This window comes from Ranitomeya imitator, chromosome 4 (genome assembly GCF_032444005.1).
Source record: "Ranitomeya imitator isolate aRanImi1 chromosome 4, aRanImi1.pri, whole genome shotgun sequence".
NCBI lineage: Eukaryota > Metazoa > Chordata > Amphibia > Anura > Dendrobatidae > Ranitomeya > Ranitomeya imitator.
The window spans coordinates 584606968-584627426 of NC_091285.1; the positions used below are offsets into that span (position 1 = coordinate 584606968).

The following is a 20459-nucleotide window of genomic DNA, read 5'->3' on the forward strand; positions in this document are numbered from 1 at the left end:
TGTATGAGCGGGTGTGTGGCCTGGGTCGGTGTGTGATTTATGCTCCCATTACAGCATAGGACAGAGGTTGAATGCTGGACTGAGAGTGGGGAGATAGATTAACCCTTGCAGGCACAACCCCAAGTCACGTGTGAGAGCAGGCACTTGACACCACGGAGCAGCGATCCGTGACAGTGGTAATGAGAAAATGTCATATTTATGGGCCTAGAGGGAGGTATTATGTTGTAATAGTTGCGCGCTGCAAGGTAAGGTGAATAATAATGAACATGCTGGGCAAATAAACAGGAACAGTACTTCACCTCACAGGAGGAAGACTTACATCAGAAGAGTCCCGTAGTGCCTGGATTCGTGGCTTGAACAGCCGACGTTGGTGGCAAAGTGGGAGGGCTGGCCGGTGGGCACCCAGGAGGATGCGGCAAATGATGCCTCGGCCGGTCAGGTGACCGGAAGTGGCGATAAACGCCGGTGCGTGCGCAGAAGCCCAGCGTGGAGTTAGTGAGAGCGTGTGTGTCTATGTTGTCATGGCAGCGTTGGTAGGAGGCGGTGGCGTACTGTGTGTAGTGGGAGTAAGGGAGAGGAGGAGCTGTAAATGTAGAAGAGCTGTGTAATGGATGGTAAATGGAGCGGAATGCTGTATATGAAATGGCATAGAAGGGTATATAGATGGAACAGTAGGAGATAAACATCAGGATATGTTGAATAGAGCATAAATAAGAGGATACAGGCTAACACAAATGCATAGGGTATTGTAGATATGGATACCGATAGAAAAAATAAATAAAATACATTAAATGAATATTGAATCGAACAAATCAATGGAAAGGCAATGTATAATTAACACTGATTGTAAAATAATAATAGATAAATAAATAAGCAAAAAATGAGCAAAACAGTATGTGAATCTAAATAAATGCATGAATTAAATAGCTAATGAATGATAGGGAGGCATGATAGTCATAGCAATACATATTAGACAGGTGGGGAAACCCATCAACACATAAATAAATAAATGATGAAGGTATAAATTAAATGAGATGAGCAATGATAAGAACAAAGGGGATCCACTGTTAAACAGAAATCAAAGCGAAATTGTAGGAGTCCACACCAAATAAAAAAGAAGAGGGGAAAAAAGGAGAGCCAGAGAGAAAAAAAAGGAGGGGGGAGATCCCAGTTTAAAAGGGTCACCAGGATCGTATCCGATCCAACAATCAGGGAGACTAGACTCCAGGAGATGGCCAAAGAATTTGCCATCCGGGAATACCCATCACGACACCTGGAAACAGAATCCACTAGGGCATCCACTGAAGCTAATACAAACACTACCACAATCGCCAAAACCCTAAGACTACCATTTGTCCACAACCACCTTCCATCCATGTTGAGGATCCACAACCTTATTCGAAAACACTGGCCACTTCTGAATAAGGATTATCCCAACATTCAGAATTTCAGGAACCCACCACTCGTGCACCAGACGCCCGAAAAATATACGAGACACTGTTGTCAAAGCGGATCTAGGATCTGCCAAAACCTCATTTACCAGAACCCTCAGTGGACAGAGAAGGACGGGTACCTTCCCCTGTCTTAGCTGCATGAGCTGTTCCAACAGATCTTACCCCATCAGGGACTATTACACATGCGAGTCCAACTTTGTTGTATACATCATTAAATGTCCCTGTGGCCTGTTGTACGTGGGCGAAACGACACAGGCCATCAGGGATCGCATTTCAAGTCACAAGCCCACAAGCAGATGTGAAAAAACATGGTTACCCCTTCCAGCCCATTTTAAAGAAGCAAAACATAACGTGGCCCAACTCCGATTCCAGGTATTAGAACAAGTCCCAAGACCTAGAAGGGGTGAGAATCACATCAAACTGTTGAAACACGAAACCTATTGAATATACACCCTTGACACTCTCCATCCTAGGGGTCTCAACCGCGATATGGACTGGTTAATATAATAAGAACTTTAATTTTTTCTCCTAGATCAATTGAGTTCATGTAGTCACGACCCATGTACGTAGCCGAGATGGTAAGAATAATCACCCTCTCCCTACCCCCCATTTTTTTCCCTCTTTTTTTTTTTCTCTCTGGCTCTCCTTTTTTTCTCTTCTTTTTTATTTGCTTTGGACTCCTACGCCTAGCACAGGTCGAAGCCGGTGATAAAAGTTGTGGACCCCGGGAGCAGGAAGAGAGGGGGCGGAGCCGGCTGAGCACGCGCGAACAAGTGAGCGGGATGTCCGCCTTGTGGCCTAGTACAGGCTGAAGCCAGGGAATTAATTTGCAGCACCAACCAGCGCATGTCCGCTGGCTAGCCGCGGTGCACCAGGAGCACCAGGATGTCCGGGGAGCCCGATGTGAGGAGCTGCAGAGCTCGACCGCTCTTGCAGGTCAAGTGCCGTCGATTTTTGGACGGTGCAGGAACCCTCCATCCACCATCCCTTTCATAGGGAGGTGGAGAGGGACCGTCTGCCTCCTTGTACCGTCCGCTTTAACAATAGTGGTGCAGTGGGGGCTGCTCGGACGCCATGAGGTGGGCCTCTGTACATCCAAAGGGTTAATCACCTAGGATGGGACAGGGCTGAATGTCCGGCAATAGGCCTGGCTGCAGAAGAGGATACGTGGAGGCGACAGTCCATGTGCTCATCCGTTGAAGGTGTGGGGAGATTGGTTGAAGGGACCCGTCACCCCTAAGCAGCGTCGGACTGGAGCACCTTGGGCCCACCAGAGAAAATCATTCTTGGGGCCCACTATGTAGCTACATAGAAATAGATACAAGACCACCAATTGTGCGGTAAAAAGCGCTAATATCAGGGTATAATATAAGGTAGTTCACATCTTAATAATGTAGCAAGGGTTGGGGTAGCCCCCTCACAGAATATAATGTAGCCCCCCAGGGCCGTATTTAGAGTTTCTGCTGCCCTAGGCACTTTTAGCGCTGCCTCCCCTTTTGGTGAGTATGACACTATCGGCAGTGACTTTGGCAAGAATCGCTGATGTGAAAGTCGCCTTTTGCAGCAGATCGGGCAGTTTTTCTGCATCTGCCGCGTAACGGATCACTTACGGCAACACTGCGTTCGGCCTCATTCATTCCCTATGGGATTTGCGGCACTTGCCGTGATCTGGCAAATGTGGTATAAAGGAGGTATAAAGTTTGCGGCGCGCGTAGTGCGCCGCGGCAAATTTTAGGCCACGCCTCTGACCAGACCCATTTCACAACTAGTCACACCCATATCCACATCCCAACCGCAGTCATTTAGCACTGCTGATCACACTGTTTTATATACAATAATTATAAGCAAACAAAAATATGGCCACACAGTGCTCCATACTGTATAATGGCCACACATGATGCTCAATACTGTATAACGGCCACCACACATGATGCTCCATACTGTATAATGGCCACACATGATGCTCCATAGTGTATAATGGCCACACATGATGCTCCATACTGTATAATGGCCACACATTGCTCCATACTGTATAATGACCACTCACACGTAGTGCTCCATACTGTATAATGATCCCACATAATGCTCAATACTGTATAATGACCACAAATGATGCTCCATACTGTATAACGGCCACACATGATGCTCCATACTGTATAATGTCCATTGGCCACACATGATGCTCAATACTGTATAACGGCAACACATGATGCTCCATACTGTAAAACGGCCACACATGATTCTCAATACTGTATGACCCCCCTCCTGTATGCATGCCTCATCTCCCTCCTATCCCATATACATAGCTCATATTACCCCCTCCTGTATGCATGACTCATATCTCCCCATGTATGCATGGCTCATATTCCCCACCCCCTATGCATGGCTCATATCCCCCCCTGTATGAATGGCTCATATTCCACCCCTGTAGGCATGGCTTATATTCCCCCCTGTATGCATGGCTCATATTCCCCCCTGTATGCATGGCTCATATTCCCCCCTGTATGCAAGGCTCATATTCCGCCCCTGTATGCATGGCTCATAGTCCGCCCCTGTATGCATGGCTCATAGTCCGCCCCTGTATGCATGGCTCATAGTCCGCCCGTGTATGCATGGCTTATATTCCCCCCTGTATGCATGGCTCATAGTCCGCCCCTGTATGCATGGCTCATATTCCTCCCTGTATGCATGGCTCATAGTCCGCCCGTGTATGCATGGCTTATAGTCCGCCCCTGTATGCATGGCTCATAGTCCGCCCCTGTATGCATGGCTCATAGTCCGCCCCTGTATGCATGGCTTATATTCCCCCCTGTATGCATGGCTTATATTCCCCCCTGTATGCATGGCTCATATTCCCCCCTGTATGCATGGCTCATATTCCCCCCTGTATGCATGGCTCATATTCCCCCCTGTATGCAAGGCTCATATTCCGCCCCTGTATGCATTTCTCATAGTCCGCCCCTGTATGCATGGCTCATAGTCCGCCCGTGTATGCATGGCTTATATTCCCCCCTGTATGCATGGCTCATAGTCCGCCCCTGTATGCATGGCTCATATTCCTCCCTGTATGCATGGCTTATTTTCCCCCCTGTATGCATGGCTTATATTCCCCCCTGTATGCATGGCTCATATTCCCCCCTGTATGCATGGCTCATAGTCCGCCCCTGTATGCAAGGCTCATATTCCCCCCTGTATGCATGGCTTATATTCCCCCCTGTATGCATGGCTTATATTCCCCCCTGTATGCATGGCTCATATTCCCCCCTGCATGGCTCATATTCCCCCCTGCATGGCTCATATTCCCCCCTGCATGGCTTATATTCCCCCCTGCATGGCTCAAATTCCCCCCCCTGTATGCATGGCTTATATTCCCCCCTGCATGGCTTATATTCCCCCCTGTATGCAGGCTTATCTCTCCGCACCAGCTCCTGCTCCTGCTCGGTGCGCCGGCTTATGCCCTCCTTCATCCCCCCGTCCCTCCGTCCCTCATACTCACCTGTCCCACTGCACGGCCGTGCCGACATCCCTCGCGCTCTGTCCCGACTCCAGGCGGCGGCGGCGCCGGCGCAGCACCTTCTTCCTGCTTGAGCGGTCATGTGACACCGTTCATTAAGATCATGAATATGCGCATATTCATGATCTTAATGAGCGGTGTCACATGACCGCTCATTCAGGACGAGCTGCAGTGCAGACGCCGAGACCATCGCTGGAGCAGGGTGAGTATTCAAGGCGGGCGGGCAGGCGGCGGCGGGGCCCTGGAGCGGGGGAGGCCCTGCCAGCAGGTGTCAGTGCCAGGGCCCACCGGAGGATCCTCCGGTTCCCCGGTGGGCCAGTCCGAGCCTGCCCCTAAGAATCCCTCCGTGCTCGCCTGTTGCTGGTTCGGGGAAATCGGAGCCTTGAAAGGATCCGTCGCCCCTTAGTCCGTTGTAAAAAATTAAATCAAAAATGTTAAAAATTCTAAAAATAAAATAAAGAGTTTTGGGTCTGAACAGCAGACCCGTCCATGTGCCTCCTATGGACACTAAGCAAGAACTGATTCTCTGGGAGCCAGCAGGAGGGTGTATACTGCAGGGAGGAGCTAACTTTCTTTGTAATACTTAGGCCGGGATCACACACAGCGAGATACGGCCGAGTCTCGTAGGTTAAAACCAAGCTCTGGCACCGACACTCCAGAGCGCAGCGTGCGGCCACATAGCAATACATGGAGCCGCATGCTCCGCTCTGTAGTCCCGTTGCCAGAGCTTGTTTTTAACCTGCGAGACTCGGCCGTATCTCGCTGTACTGTGACTCCGGCCTTAGTATCAGCCTCCTAGTGGCAGCAGCATAACACCCATGGTCTGTGTCCCCCAATGAGGCGAAGGAGAAGTCAATAATTTGTTTATTACATTTTGGATTTTTGTTTTTGAAGTGTTCAATGTGCAGTAAAAGTTCAAGCCTACATATGAAATATCTAGTTGGTTTTTGTTAAATTTTATTACTTAAAAAATGTATTGCATAACTATGTAGTGGGAAATGTACATTTCTTTATTAATTTTTTTACATAAGTGTATCAGTATGAGGGTTTTTAGTCTGTGCCTAGCTGTAGTTTATATTCTTACCATTTTGTGGTATATATGATTTTATGATTGTTTTTTATATCATTTTAGGCAGAAGCGAGGCGAGTAAAAAACAGAAATTCTGCCATTTGTTGTTTTCATTTTTTATTTTATACATTGTGTAAATAATATATTTTAATACATTTCACTTTTGGATGTGGCATCAGTTCTTAGGTTTATTTTTTTATTGTGTACATTTTCTATTCAATGATCTATCCAAGAAATGGGAAGGGCAGAGAAGCTCATAGGGTATGTGCACACGATCAGTAAATGCTGCGGGTTGGACGCTGCGTACTTGTGAAACGTCCAGATGTTACCGCATAGTGGATGAGATTTCAAGACCCATGTCCACTATGTGTGCACTGACACCCGCACCTCACCCGTGAGACAGATATGTGGCGCGTCTTTCCAGACCGCAGCATGTCTCTTTATCTTGCAGAGATGCAAGTCTCCGCAAGATAAATATCACCCGTACAATGTATTGGACGCAGTGAATCTGCACGGTTCAGTGATCACATGCGTTCAATAGCCGTCAGCGCTTTCAACGCAGCGGAAATGTGCTGCGTCCAAAGCGTTGCCAATTCCTGATCATGTTTAATGTGTGTTTTTTAAACAAGTTATTAAACTTTTTTTTTCCTCTTTTCCTTAGTTTCACAAGTGAACATTAACATGCAGTGGTTTGGTGGCTTGTAGATGCTCTACAATACTTCTGTAGAATAGTTAAGGCTATGTTGCCATAATGAGCTATTGGTGATTTTTTTACGCTGCTTATTTTTGAAAAAATGCAAGTAACCTGTTCTACTTAGGGCTCATACTCACTTGCGAGCAAAACGGACTAGTGCAATCCGATAAAAAATCGGATTGCACTCAGACCAATGTTATTCAATAGGTGACATCTCATTTGCGATTTTATTCTCAGCCGAAATCGGACTGAGAAAAAAATTGCAGCATGCTGCGTATTGCTGCGAGTCTCGGATGAGACTCGGCAATGCAATTCAATGGGTGTGTGAAAAAAAAAAGCACGGAATACGGACCATCCGTTGTCTGTCCGTTTTTTACAGATACATTATCATTCTGTGGCATAGAACACTGTAAATGGTCCTGTAAATGATTGTATAAAAATAGTTGCCGAGAAAAAAAAGCATTGCATGCGGATGTCATACGGATGTAAAACGGATGGTGTGATTAAAAATTGCATTGAACTCGCATGACAATCGCATAGTTTGCATCCAATTTTTTCGGTCCAGAATACAGACCGTTTTTTTTCTCGCAAATGGGTATGAGCCCATAATGGGTGCAGAAAACAGACGGATAACACCCACATTTGGGATATTTCACAGCTGCCTACCATAAAAGGTAAAAGGTACCAGAATAGTGAATGGAAACAAGTGGAGAAGGGGAAAAGGAGAGTCAGCTCACCGTTGATGCAGCCACAATCCTGCTGAGAAGCGCACGGAAAAGCCTGGGATCCGGAGTAGCGAATGCTGCCATTATAGTAATACACAGGTCTCAGGGGCACTAGCTTATAGGTTACGATTTGTCGGTTTGCGGTTCGTTGCACACATGGGCAGGAAACAGACTGAAAATCTGCGCAGACTGACAGCTACCAAATGCTTATATTACTTAAAATCTTTTACTACATCTAACTTACCTTTAATAGTAATTGTGTTGCTAAAGATAAGTGGGAAAACATGGCGAATGTCAGTTTTCAACCGCTATTACATTGGAAGCGGTCACCTATCCACAGTGCGATTTGAGTCCGCCATATTTGCAGACATGGTGTAAAAAGAGGAAAGAAGAAATAGCTTTGTAAGTGTAGCAGAACTCCAATTTCAAAAAAGTTGGGACGCTGTGTAAAATATAAGAAAACTGTAATACAATATGGGATGGTGAACATTTGACATTATTCCATTTGATTTGAAAAAAAATTAACTCATTTTAGAAATTGCTTGGCAGCGACACATCTCAAAAAATTTAGGACACGGCCATGTCTACCAACGTGTAGCATCTCCTCCTCTTTTTACAACAGTCTGTAAAGGTCTAGGTAATTGAGACCAATTGCTGGAGTTTTTCGTTACTCCACATTCTGTGTCTTTGGCAGATTTTCTGTTTCATAATGCACCAAATGTTTTCTATTAGTGAAAGGTCCAGACTGCAGGCAGCCGGTTCATCAGCTGAACTCTTTTCCTGCTAGGTCATGCTTGTTGTGATGGGTGCAGTATGTGAATTAGCATTGTCTTACTGAAATATGCAAGATCTTCCCTAAAATAGACATTGTCTGGATGGGAGGATGTGTTGTTGTAAAACCTCTATGTAATGATCAGCATTGATAGCGTCTTCCAAGATGTGTAAGCTGCTCATGCCATAGGCACTACTATAACACCATACCAGGATCTGTACACTGATAACAAGCTGGATGGTCCCTCTCCTCTTGAGTCTGCAACGCGCAGCATCTGTGGTTTCCACAAAGAATTTCACATTTTGATTCCTCTGACCCCAGAACAGTTTTACATTTTGCCTCAGTCTATTTTAATTGAGCTTCTGCTGAGAGAAGAAGACTACATTTTTGGATTGTTTTCTTTACATTTTACAGTGTCTCAACTTTTTCGAAATTGGGGTTGTAAATCAGACAAACAACCCTGGTTATGAGAAAAGAATAAAGACATATGCTCTTACTTTGAGTTGTACAAATCATGGGCACAACTCCATATCCATGTGACTATTTTAGAGCTGTGATTTCGATGTAAGTAAATAACTAATTGCCGGTCCTACGTGATATGAAATCCCACATGAATAAATTGAGGCCTATGAGGCTATAAAGTCATATTTGACTTGCATCTAAAAGTTCAACAGGGATTAATTTTTTGCTTTGGTCATATCAAGGGCCGAAACACATCATAATTAACTATCTTCAGAGGCAATGTCACAATGTGACATCTCATTCTTCATGTAGCTCTAGCCTTAAAGGGGTTTAACCTTTTTAAATTCTTTTCTGCTCATAAGCTTGCTACCACTGCAGCCAATCACCGGATTCAGCAGACTCATGCTGTCTACCGTGGCTGCAACAGTCACCTGCGCTGTAGTCATCACAACTCTGCTGCAGCCAGATAAGAAAGAGCAGAGGCAGTCACGGAGAAGCTTTGCTGTACCTGCGGAGGCTAATTTAGCACAAACCTATGGGCTGATAAAATGTTTAAAACAGAAAAACCCTTTCATCACCAAATAGCAATGCAGTCTCCTGCTGTGGAGCATTTCACTTCTTGCATTAGTATCTTAAAATCGGTGACCTGTGTTATATCTCCTGCAAACATTATCATGACATCCATAACCTTCCCCGTCATTCAATGCGTACATCCCACACCAACTAAATTACTAAAACATTTACCCTGAAAAAGACTAGAGTTGGCTTTATTTTATTAAAATTGGTCTATATGGCTATCATAACCATGTGCTGCGGGGTAAATCTGTGGGAATATAGGGGCCGATTCATCAAACAATTTACTTTAGAATTCTGGAGAATTGTTTATATTTAAATGTCATTCTTTCGCAAATTTTAATTTTTTTTTAAAGTAGGCAGATCGTAGAATAAAACGGTGTGGCTGAGTACACAATTCATCAAAAGTGCCAGCATTATGTACTGCAGTCCCTGATTGGAGTAGCATATCTAGTGCAGTGCACAGAGGCGAACGTCACTCAGCAGATGCGCTGAATTCATTACGCCTCTTAATGAATTTGGCGCCTTGTACTCCAGTAGCACTAACGTGGACTACGCCAGTCTTGATGAATCGGCCCCAAAATCTTTTCCTTACATGGCAAGAATATCTTTCCTTTATACATTGTAAGTAATTAGACCCTAATAGTGGCCAGAATTTTGGCCACCGCATGATCGCACACATATCGCACACTTTAATATTAAACTTGTCATATTTTCTGACCATAGAGTCTAATAACAGTTTGGCAGATCTCAATAAACGAGCTAAATTAGTGGTAACCCTGAGATAAAAGATTTATTAGCGAGAGGTAATCAGGAAACACTTTATAGTACAAAAAATAAAGAAAACAAAATGTAGCTGCAAATTTTTGTCAACACTGTTGGACCTCCCCGGCTGATTAATATGACCATTCTGTGGATGCTCTACCTACACCAGCATCACACCTTCCCTTTACACGGCTGAGCCAATTCCATATGCAGCCACTGCCATAAGCTATCTGCTGTAGCTCCCTACCTTGCTATGACACTCTGATAGTAAAGCACTGGAATTCTCAGCCATTATAGCAGCCATAGGACCAGCCCACTATATCAGCTATTAAGCTGTAGGCCGTTATACCTCTTATCCGGATCATTTGTGCATTTTTGTTCTGTGTTGCAGCCGTGGACATATACTACTGCTCAACGTCAACAAGACAAAGCTGGAGTAGAGTCCAAAATTTACAAATCTGCTGGACATGTGCTGTGCCATTCGAAGGCATGAGACTAGTCATTTCATGGAGCTGGTTCTGTACGGCAGAGGTGTACTCACATTGCTATTATCAATATGCCCTATTTTGCTGTAGAATAAGATCTCCTTTCATTTATCCATAATGGAGAATATTACATGAACCCTTTCTTTTCTTTAATTCTCTGCAGAAACCTCCCTCTCACAACAAAACAGAGCTATGAACCCCTCCATTCAAGCATGGTGGCGGAAGTGGAGACCACAGGTTTGGTGGCGAGATGCTGCACATCGACATGTTGCTTTATTCTAAAATTTACAGTCAATAAGAGGCAGCAGCAACTGTTCAGTCATAGCCAGCAGTGCACATGTGCACTAAGCCAATGCTCCTGGTGAGAGGTATCCCAGTCTCCACCCTGGTCACTCTTTCTAGGGGTGTCTTTGGGGAACATTGGATGTGAGGGCATTGTGGGGCCTCCATTAGGAGCAGCTGGGTGTTTGGGATGTTTGGAGACACAGACATCTCTGCCCCTGCATGGTGACCCCTGCATAAAAGGATCTGGCGAGAGGCGTGGGGGGTCTGTACAATATGATACAGGCAGATGAAACATAGCAAAATTTCAAGTGGGCAGTTTGGGCTCCAGCCGAAGAGAAGCTTCATAAAGACCCTCTTCATCCAGCACTCCTGTGGTGTCCAAGAGGTACTGTGTAACCTGAAAAAAAACCAAACACTTAATGGTTACACATGTGCAGTTACATCTCCGTTACTGAACCCTATAAAATAGTGTCCATTAGGTGATATCGAAGCTCTGGCCATACGTGCCCTACGGGCTCAAATATAATCTGCTCTCCTTCACTCTTGGTACCTTTTTGCCAGACAACTTTGGTTGCAGATTATCTTCCTTCAGTACAAAAGGATCAGTCATATTGAAATCCAACAAGTTTGAGGACAGTGACAACCCCCCCCCCCCCCACACACACCCAATACCACTAAAAAAAACTACCCCCCCAAATGGGACCTAATAGGCATAAGGCTCAAAACCGAGGCTTTAGAGTGAGAGACCTTTTTTGTAACCACTACAAATTTCGGCTACAATAGACATAAATCTTCCAATATCTATTTAGAATTCTTACACTGCTATTCGGAAATAAGTTTTTAAAACCAGTAAACCCCACTATTTCTATCTTTTTGTCACCGGATAATAGGTCCCTAAACATATTAGGTTATAGTTGGCCAAACCTATCAATATCTTAAGCACTGGATGAAAATCTAATGTGCATGGGGTCTCCTGACTCTCCGCCAGATGAGATCAAGGGGCAGATAAGAGTGGAGGAGTTTGAATTTGGATGGCCGACCCTTTTGTTTCTCTGGGAAATAAACCATCATCAAATCTATCTGGCAGCGACTTTCCTCATTAAAATCAAGTAAAAGTTCTGTTGAGACAAGCATTAATAGGTATGGCAATGATGGGAGAAATAGCTGTCAGAGTTAGATCTGTATGACTAATTTATTGCTGTGGCTGGCTTACTTACCTTAGGCTGGTGCTCTATCTTGTAGGATGTCTGCTGAAACTGTCTTATCTCCCGAATTATATGTGAAATCTGGAGTCAGATACAATTCATTGAATAAATCAGAATTAAGAAAACAGCAAGATAATGGAAGCAAATACTATAATGACGACTATAATGAACAACTATAGAAAAAAAGAAAATCAAAGGAAAATATATTTTGCGCCTGTTCTGGAGATATATGTATAGAAATATCCTGTAGTGTTTAAAATAAAAATGTCCTTAAAGAAGCACTAGGATCAACGTTTTTATCCTCTTAATATATTGCAATGATCATATTTTATGGCATATTTTAATTAGTAAAACAAAAATGAAGAAACATTGCCATCTCATTTCTTTCACATCATTCATTGATTCATAAACATTGTCTGCTGTGTTTTTGTATATAGCTTACCATCCTCATCTTTGAGAAATTGACCAGGCCGTCCTCTGTGTAATTCGGGGTTCCCTCCTCTATAAATGCCAAATCTGTCAGGTACATGCCCAGGTATGGCACACAGGGAGGGTCACAGCTGGTGACAGAAGAGAAAGCTTGTGAAATTATGGGGTGAAATTATAAACAGTTCATGTAAAGCAGGTACCTGTGCCAATCACTGTTGTACAAAGAATAAATATCGAAACCAGTTATTTTTGTCTTTGTTTCTATTATTTGAAAATTATAATAAAAAATTAGCTGCTAAAAAAAAATGTTGAAACCGGAAACGTTTGTGCTTAAAATGTAGAATTTTCAGAAAACTTATGACAGGTGATAGAGGCACCACAGACTTTCTATTGAGTCTGAGAACTTCTCCTTCTTTGTTTTAGTGATCAATGAAGATCTCAGCATTTGGACCAATCAAACCTCACGAGTCTCCATTGCAGCTCATGCTTTCAGGTACACTTTACTAAAAAGTTACACTATGAAAAATCTCCTGTAATGCATGTAAAACCCAGTTTTTAAACCGATGTATCTGTCAGATGCACATGCAATAATTAAGCAAAAGGAAAAAAAGTCTTACTTCTTCAAGGCCTCTCTGAGATTCTTAAATCGCCCTTCTGAAGACACCAACTTCTGAAGTCGGTCAATTAAGGTCTTTGTCTAAAAAAATAACCATGGTTCAGAATTAAAGTAAATAAATTATTACACTTATCACAAATTCAGTACACCAAGTAAAAATATTCCAGTATCGAATCTAGAAACCTAGCGAGCTGCAATGAATTATGAAAACCAATCTTGTCCAAGTAAAACTTCCCAAAATCCAGACCCAATGGCCTATAGTTCTTGTTAATCTGGTATTGGGAAAAAAAAAGCCTGGAATGCTGATTGCCTGAAAAGGCACTGGTTGTGGAGACATCGGACGTTTACTAAGAAGAGAAATGCCAAGGTGGACCTCAAAGTTTCACTTTCTTTTACCAGGGGATAAGACGACACGTATGTTCACCAACCTAGGCCTATATTTAAATGTCCTGATAATAGTGGCTTGTTCTCTCTGTCAATGCCACCTACCACTCAAAGCACAATGCCCCCTAGATGACTAATTTTCAGAATTCCAATTCTGCTGGTTTTGCCTTCAGGCCCTCACTGAAGATCAGTAGTACATGCAGGAACTATTTTTGATAATCTGACACCTTGCATTACCTGTTTAGACACCTTAATCCAGGTCCTCTTGAGACGGAAAATAGCGCTCCGATTCAGTGAAGAAGTAATCTCCAGAACAGCATTGTAATTGTGTAGACACCGGCAAATATCGGCCACTGCCACCCACTTCTCAATGGTACACCCTCGTATGGCTGGCTCTTCACTCCGCAGGATCTCAGTGGCAATCAGGTTACTCATCTGACACATTCAAATACCTGGTTACTATGTCATTTAAACTTGGTGTTTCTCATATTAGGTATACACAACAATTTATCATGGAGAATAATTCAGTTCCATAGAACTAGTCTGATTGCTGTATTTGGAGCCGGGGAGGAATTTTTCCCTAATATGGAGCTACTAGTGTTTACCCTATGGGGTTTTTGCCTCCCTTTCGATCATCAACATGTTAGGCTATAGGTTGAACTAGATGGACTTAAGTCTACCTTCAACCCTAAAACTATAAGAATAGGGCTCTACATTGGGATTGCAGCATTAAGTATTCTGTGGTTTTGCCACAACCGGCCACTGAGCCCCAACCCTTATAACCAATACAGCCAGGTTACAGGAGTATATGGATGGGTACACTACTTACTCAGTATTATACCTCTACTGACTATATACATAATCTGCTTTTTATGCATTTGAAATATATTACATGGTTGAAGTGTTTGCTTGTGCCCATGATATAGGGTGTCCTCTCGTTCTTGTCAGCTTTCATCCAGCCCTGGCCAAAAAATTCCCTGTAGGAAAAACACCAATAAAAAGATTAGAAAACCAATACGTTTAACTAGTAGAACTGATGACATAAGAATATAAATAGGTACTTGGAACAAAGGATCATGACTGCTTACCAATGGAATGGAAACTTGTATAACCAGCCATACCTGGAGAGACGTCTCATAGACAACCATGTATAGTGAGACATCTCCCATTCTCCAGATCCATTACTCTGATGGTGTTATTTTGTGAAACAGAAGGATCTTATAATCACAGGCTGAGAAATCATCTTAGAACTTCTGAATATTAAAACTCTCCACAAGACTAAGACTACGTTCACATTAAGTTTCAGCAGTTCAAAAATGAGGTTTTATGCAGAAAACACTCTAGGGAACTCCTTTTTGGGGGCAGATTTTGGAGGAGTTTTTCTGTTTTCTGTTTCCTGAAGCTGTTTTGAAGAGTTTTTGAAGATTTTTTTTTTGGCAGCGTTTTAATTGGACAGGTCATACTTTGGGAAGGTTTCCTTGGAGATGCACTTTGAAAGAGTGACAGCAATTTCACGAAAACTGCATGACCAAGAACATTTCTGTGACTTCAAGACTTGCTGTAAGAGCTGTTATATGGCAACCCGCATGCGCATAATTTGCTTTACAGGGGCAAACAGTCTTGGATTTTTTTGTGATAGCCACATTGTGGACACCATAGTTCTTGGGTCACAACAATACAACCCCACTGACCATCATCAATACAACGCTACACCACAATCTTCATGTTGATAGAGCTGACATGTAGCCATAGACTAAACCTTCTCCGCTTCAGATTAAACATTTCTACGGGTTAAAAAATCAATAACTAGTAAATATTTTAAAGGCCAAGCCAAGTATTTTGACTCTTCATCTAGGCTACACAACTACAGGCTGATAAGACCAAACAGTGTTTCCAGCACACTGACAGATGACGTCTTGTATATATGGAGTAATCTGGGCCATATTCTGGTATAATAGGTTGGTGTTACTCACTCGTATGGGATCTTCTTGAAAATCAGGTGATCTAATAACGTGACTTGTTCTGCAATCTCCAGAGCAGAGAGAGACTCGAATGGTTCCACCGGCGTGTTCAAGACCTGCAAAGTATATGCATACTGTACACTTCATAGTATTAGTCAGAAAAGTCTGACTCCTGCTTGACTGATAGCCCCTATGATGTGTGACCAGCTATGTCTTTCAAACAGCTACATGCACATTTAAATAGTTTAGGGTGTGAAATTCTGACAGATTCCCTTTAAAAGTTTTCTTTCATCTGGTTAAATAAGAATTGTCATGGGATATGGCCAATGAGAAACTATCTCTATTATCTCACGATACTCAAAAAGTGTGAGTAGTATTGGGAAAGTAATAGGCCTTAAAATGGCTTCCAGACCTTTACATTTTGTATCAAATCCAGCAATCACCACTGGAGGCAGCATACAGAGACTGATGGGTGACTCAAGATGCAGCAGCACATGATCTTTAGGGAATAACCAAAGTGAGTATTACTTAGCTTTTTATTATAAACACCTTAGTAATTATTATCTAAGTCGCCTCAAGATATATAGCTGTAGGCAAATCAATGGTAACTAGTGATGAGCGAGTGCGCTCGTTACTCGGGTTTTCCGAGCATGCTCGGGTGTTTTCCGAGTATCTTGGGCGTGCTTGTAGATTATGTTTGTGTCTCCGCAGCTGCATGACTTGAAGCTGCTAGACAACCTGAACACGTGCAGGGATTGCCTGTATGTTAGGGAATCCCCACATTTGCTCATCACTAATGGTAACTGTTCTTCATTGCTGTGCTGTCACACACTCTATTCGTAATGTTTATTCAGTGTTTTATAGCTTTCTCTCCACATCTCTATTATTAAGCTGTGACGTCCTCTCAAGATGCAGATTCACTACAACATGGCTGCTGCACTCCCTGCCTCGGCTTTTATACAGGCTATGATAGTCCCTCCAGATGGGCTGTACTATACCATTTGATTTGATCACTGCAAAGTAGTATGGGGAATCTCACCCGAACGCCAAGTCATGAGAACCTTCTCTGATTGATAAAATCTTCTGCAATGTGTAAAATGGCAGCAGCTATTGTTCAAATTCACCATGTTCAGAGAATTAGTAAAATTTCAACATGATTTGAGTTGTGTATCTCTATTGGTTTTTGGTTTGTACTTCTTCTCTTTTTCCCTCTCTCAGTCTATACTTTATGTTATGCCTAAAAACTCTGGGAATAGAGTGTGAAATATATATATATATATATATATATATATATATATATGATATTAGAAAGTGAGGGCTGCTTTTTCTTCAAACACATCACCTCTTATACAACACAGCATCTCACACGGGGAGGAGAAAAAGCGCAGGCCTATTTTTCTAATCTTATTTAATCTCTTTACATGATGTAAATCCTTTCCTCATTTTTCTCCTCACTTTCACTGGCTGCTGCAGCTATTCACTGTGTCTGTCACATTAGACATGGAGCCTGATCTGCCGGCAGAAGGTTATAGAGCAGAAGATGCTGAACAGTTCCTCCTTCAGCTCCCTGACTGGACAGATTCATGTCCCTGAAGATTAAAGGGAACCTGTCACCAGAAATAAAGCTGTTAACCTGCAGCTAGGCAGTTAATCTTCAGGTTATCAGATTTATTATGCTATTCTGCGCCTGCACGTAGCCGAATACAGCAGGAAGAAAATGTATTTTATTCCCGCCAGCATTCGGTTTCAGTCATGGAGGCGGGCGAGTATACAGAGCGGCCGTTGTAACCGCGACCCCGATCCTGACTGACACTGGCTTTACATTGGGGCTTAGCTGTCAGTCAGGGCCGGGGGCGCAGTTACTGCGGACACTCTGTGGTGACTGAACCCGCGCCGCCCCCATGACTGAAACCGAATGCTGGCGGAGAGAATAAAGATCATTTTCCCCCCTCTGCATTCAGTTGCGTGCAGGCGCCAGACAGCATTATAACACTATAAACCTGCAGATTAACCGCCTCTCCTCTGAAGAAGCAGGGTGAAACGCGCAAACCGGGGCCAGGAGGCGGAAGCTTTAAACACCTCCTCTCATTGCAGCTGATGTAGGGTATACCCAGCATTCCATCTTTGGATATCCTTTGCTAATATTCTGTTTCCTGGGTATAGGCTGTTAGAGACATAAGAATTCAAGCACTGAAACTATAATGTCCACTCGTGTGTGGCCCTTTTAGAGGGAAGATGTTTAGGCTTTATTAAAATCTTGGGATTTTATATACCGGTACATCTCATTTTATTTTCTGTCCTAAGATGTGCACTTTAGAATTCTAGTATGTACAGCCATCTACAGTACTTATTCTCATACAGGGAATCCTCTGAGAGCAATTCAAAATCATTTTCATCTCTTTTTACATCAATGTTTGAATGAATTAGCACCTTATAACTTTTTTTGTTAATTTTTGGGGAAATTATTTGACCACGTGTCTGAAATTCATAAATATTTGTAATGAAAATTAGTATGGGATACCTTGCTGCTCCTTATAATAGTTGTTAGTATTCATGCCTTCTCGCCCCCTGAGGAAGTGATATTACCGTGAAATGCGTGTTGAGGAACGTGGCCGTGGTCTTGGCAGGATTTATACTGATCATGGGTAAATACTTTTGTCATTAAATGCACCCTGTCTTTACATGTAATGTATGCAGCATTTAGCCAGTGATATTACATGATAGACAGTGTTTCACTGTCTTTTCATTGGATGGATTTCCCTTTTAACTATATACTGTGCAATAACTGATATGGGTAGCATCGGTTGAAATGGACACCTCCGGGGTCCCTCCCAACTTCATGCACGTTTTCTGCTGCAAACATATTGTTACCATCTTTCTTGACCAATTCTCCGGCCCCCTTTTTTCACCTGTGGATCAAACCACATTGTACCCAGATAAATTACACATTTTGTAGTATTCATACTTTTTTTGCGATTTTTTTTTGTAATATGAATCAAATTTATATAAATTTTTAGCACATTTGGACTCTGTTTTTTCTCCTTGGTAAGCAGATTGATTTGAGCTGCTAATCATATGGGTATATTATTATCTTGGTACTGGTATTCCTGCTTATACTTATAATAGTTGTTAGTATTCATGCCTTCTCATTCCAGTATCCATTCCTGAATTTTTTTAAATGTTTTTATTCATCACTAAATAAACATCATGTTTTAATTGACTTTTTAGTCACTTTTATTTTTAGTCTTGATTATTACATCAAGAACAAACCCTGTTTTTCACATATTCTCTAAAGAAGTGCAGCCCATTAATGACGGCCATATTGTAAATTGTGGACATTTGCATTTTTAAGTGCAGAATCCCAGTGTTTATACACTCAAAAACAAGTAAAAAATGTAGCAAAAATGCAGAGCAGATTGTTCATGGGAACATGGCCTTAGGGCAATTCTTGAAGGCGTTGTCTGTCTGGCCTTAGGCTACAAGTCTGCAGTTACTCTATGTGGCTGCAGACTTGTGAATCCTCACACTGCGCGCATTGCGCACTGCGAGGATTCTCTGGTGTTGGGAGCCGGCATGTGACAGCAAATATGCGATTTGCATAATTCCGGCCACATTCTGACTGATTCCGGCCTCGCTCAATACACTTGCACTGAGCAAGGCTGGGCCATCTAGTTGGCACAAGAAAGCAAATATGCAAATACATGGCCTGTGTCACATGACAGCAGCACCGTCTTGACACATTTGAGCAGGTTTTTCATAGTGGATGACAAGTTCAGGAGAAATAGTAGCTGATAATTTTGGAAAGATGATGATTTTTCTGCTTATTAAGTTTCTTAGTTTCACCTGTACTATGGATTTCTGCAAAGTTTATTGAACGTACAGTTCCTTTTTAAGATTCTGCCAAGCATCCCAATATCGATGTCAATATAGAATGTAATATGTAAAAAACATTACATTTGATACAAAAACCTGATTTAAATATTAGGTAATTTTCAGATGACACGTTCCCTTTAACAGTGCATACACAAGACAAAATCCCTCCCCCAAAAAAGATCTATTGATTTTTGCATTATTATCATTCATAAGACTTACCATGTGCTCGATCTCTTCGAGTGTGACCTGACTATCTCCAGGATCCTCCTGTGTCAATGTGCTGCCAATAGAACACATTGTTAGTGAAGAGGTTCCTGTGTGTGATTGTTCTGCCATTAATGTCTAGATGAAAATACAGGCAGGTGAACTGCAGCAGAGAGGATCAGCTTTTCGTAAAATGGGATAAGCAGGCTAATTAAAGGGAATTTGTCAGCAGGTTTTTGTTATGTAATTGGGGAGCAACATGATTTAGATGCGGAGATCCTGATTCCAGCGACGTATCACTTCCTGTGCTGTAGTTTCAATTCAACAGTATGTTATCAGCAGAAGATTATCACTGCCTGACTAGGTCTCACGTGCAGGTCAGTCCAGCTAATGTGTGTAACCACCTGCCCCCACCATTGATTGGCAGCCTGCTGCCAATTAGGGGTGGGCGGGGTTATACAGAGCTCATGCTCCTGACCACAACTACATCTACAACAGGGAAAACAAGGATTCTATCAAAACTACACCAAGCAGTCCAGTAAGTGATACATCACTGGAATCAGGCGCTATGCTCCCACATCATGCTGCTTTCAGAATCCATAGTAAAAACCTGCTGACAGATTTCCTTTAAAGTTAATTAAGTGCTAAAGTGATGTTTACAGCTAAGATACCATCAGGCCTCATTTAGACGTTCGTGTTTTTTTTCATACATAAAAACACAAGCCGCTGTTCATCAGGGTTTTGGTGCAAAGTTTTATCAGTGTTTGGTCAGTGTGTCAGTTTTACCATCAGTGACAGAAAAAAAATTAAACTGCAACACTTCTGCTACAGATTGTAATGTTAATCAAGGACACCAAACAGAGAGCACCCCGATGCCATCCGTGTGCTGTCAGTGATTCACAGACCGTATACATAACAGTATACAGTGATACTGGCGGCAGAGGTGCCGCAAGAACGACAGTGAAGCCGCCATGATTCTGTTTCAGAAT

The 20459-nt window shown here is 42.7% G+C and overlaps 1 protein-coding gene across 2 annotated transcripts in view; it reads right to left on the minus strand.

Moving 5' to 3' along the window:
* Positions 1–9935: 9935 nt before the first annotated feature.
* RASGRF1 (Ras protein specific guanine nucleotide releasing factor 1) overlaps positions 9936–20459 on the minus strand; it is a 109005-nt gene continuing 98481 nt past the window's right edge. For both annotated transcript variants that reach the window (XM_069766478.1, XM_069766477.1), the window contains exons 20-27: positions 19486–19546; positions 15406–15509; positions 14325–14409; positions 13670–13867; positions 13050–13129; positions 12446–12563; positions 12016–12084; positions 9936–11195 (exon numbers count right to left, since the gene is read on the minus strand). In XM_069766478.1, the coding sequence (XP_069622579.1) occupies positions 11103–11195; positions 12016–12084; positions 12446–12563; positions 13050–13129; positions 13670–13867; positions 14325–14409; positions 15406–15509; positions 19486–19546 (808 nt within the window). In that variant the 3' untranslated portion in view covers positions 9936–11102. The remainder of the gene's footprint in view (positions 11196–12015; positions 12085–12445; positions 12564–13049; positions 13130–13669; positions 13868–14324; positions 14410–15405; positions 15510–19485; positions 19547–20459) is intronic.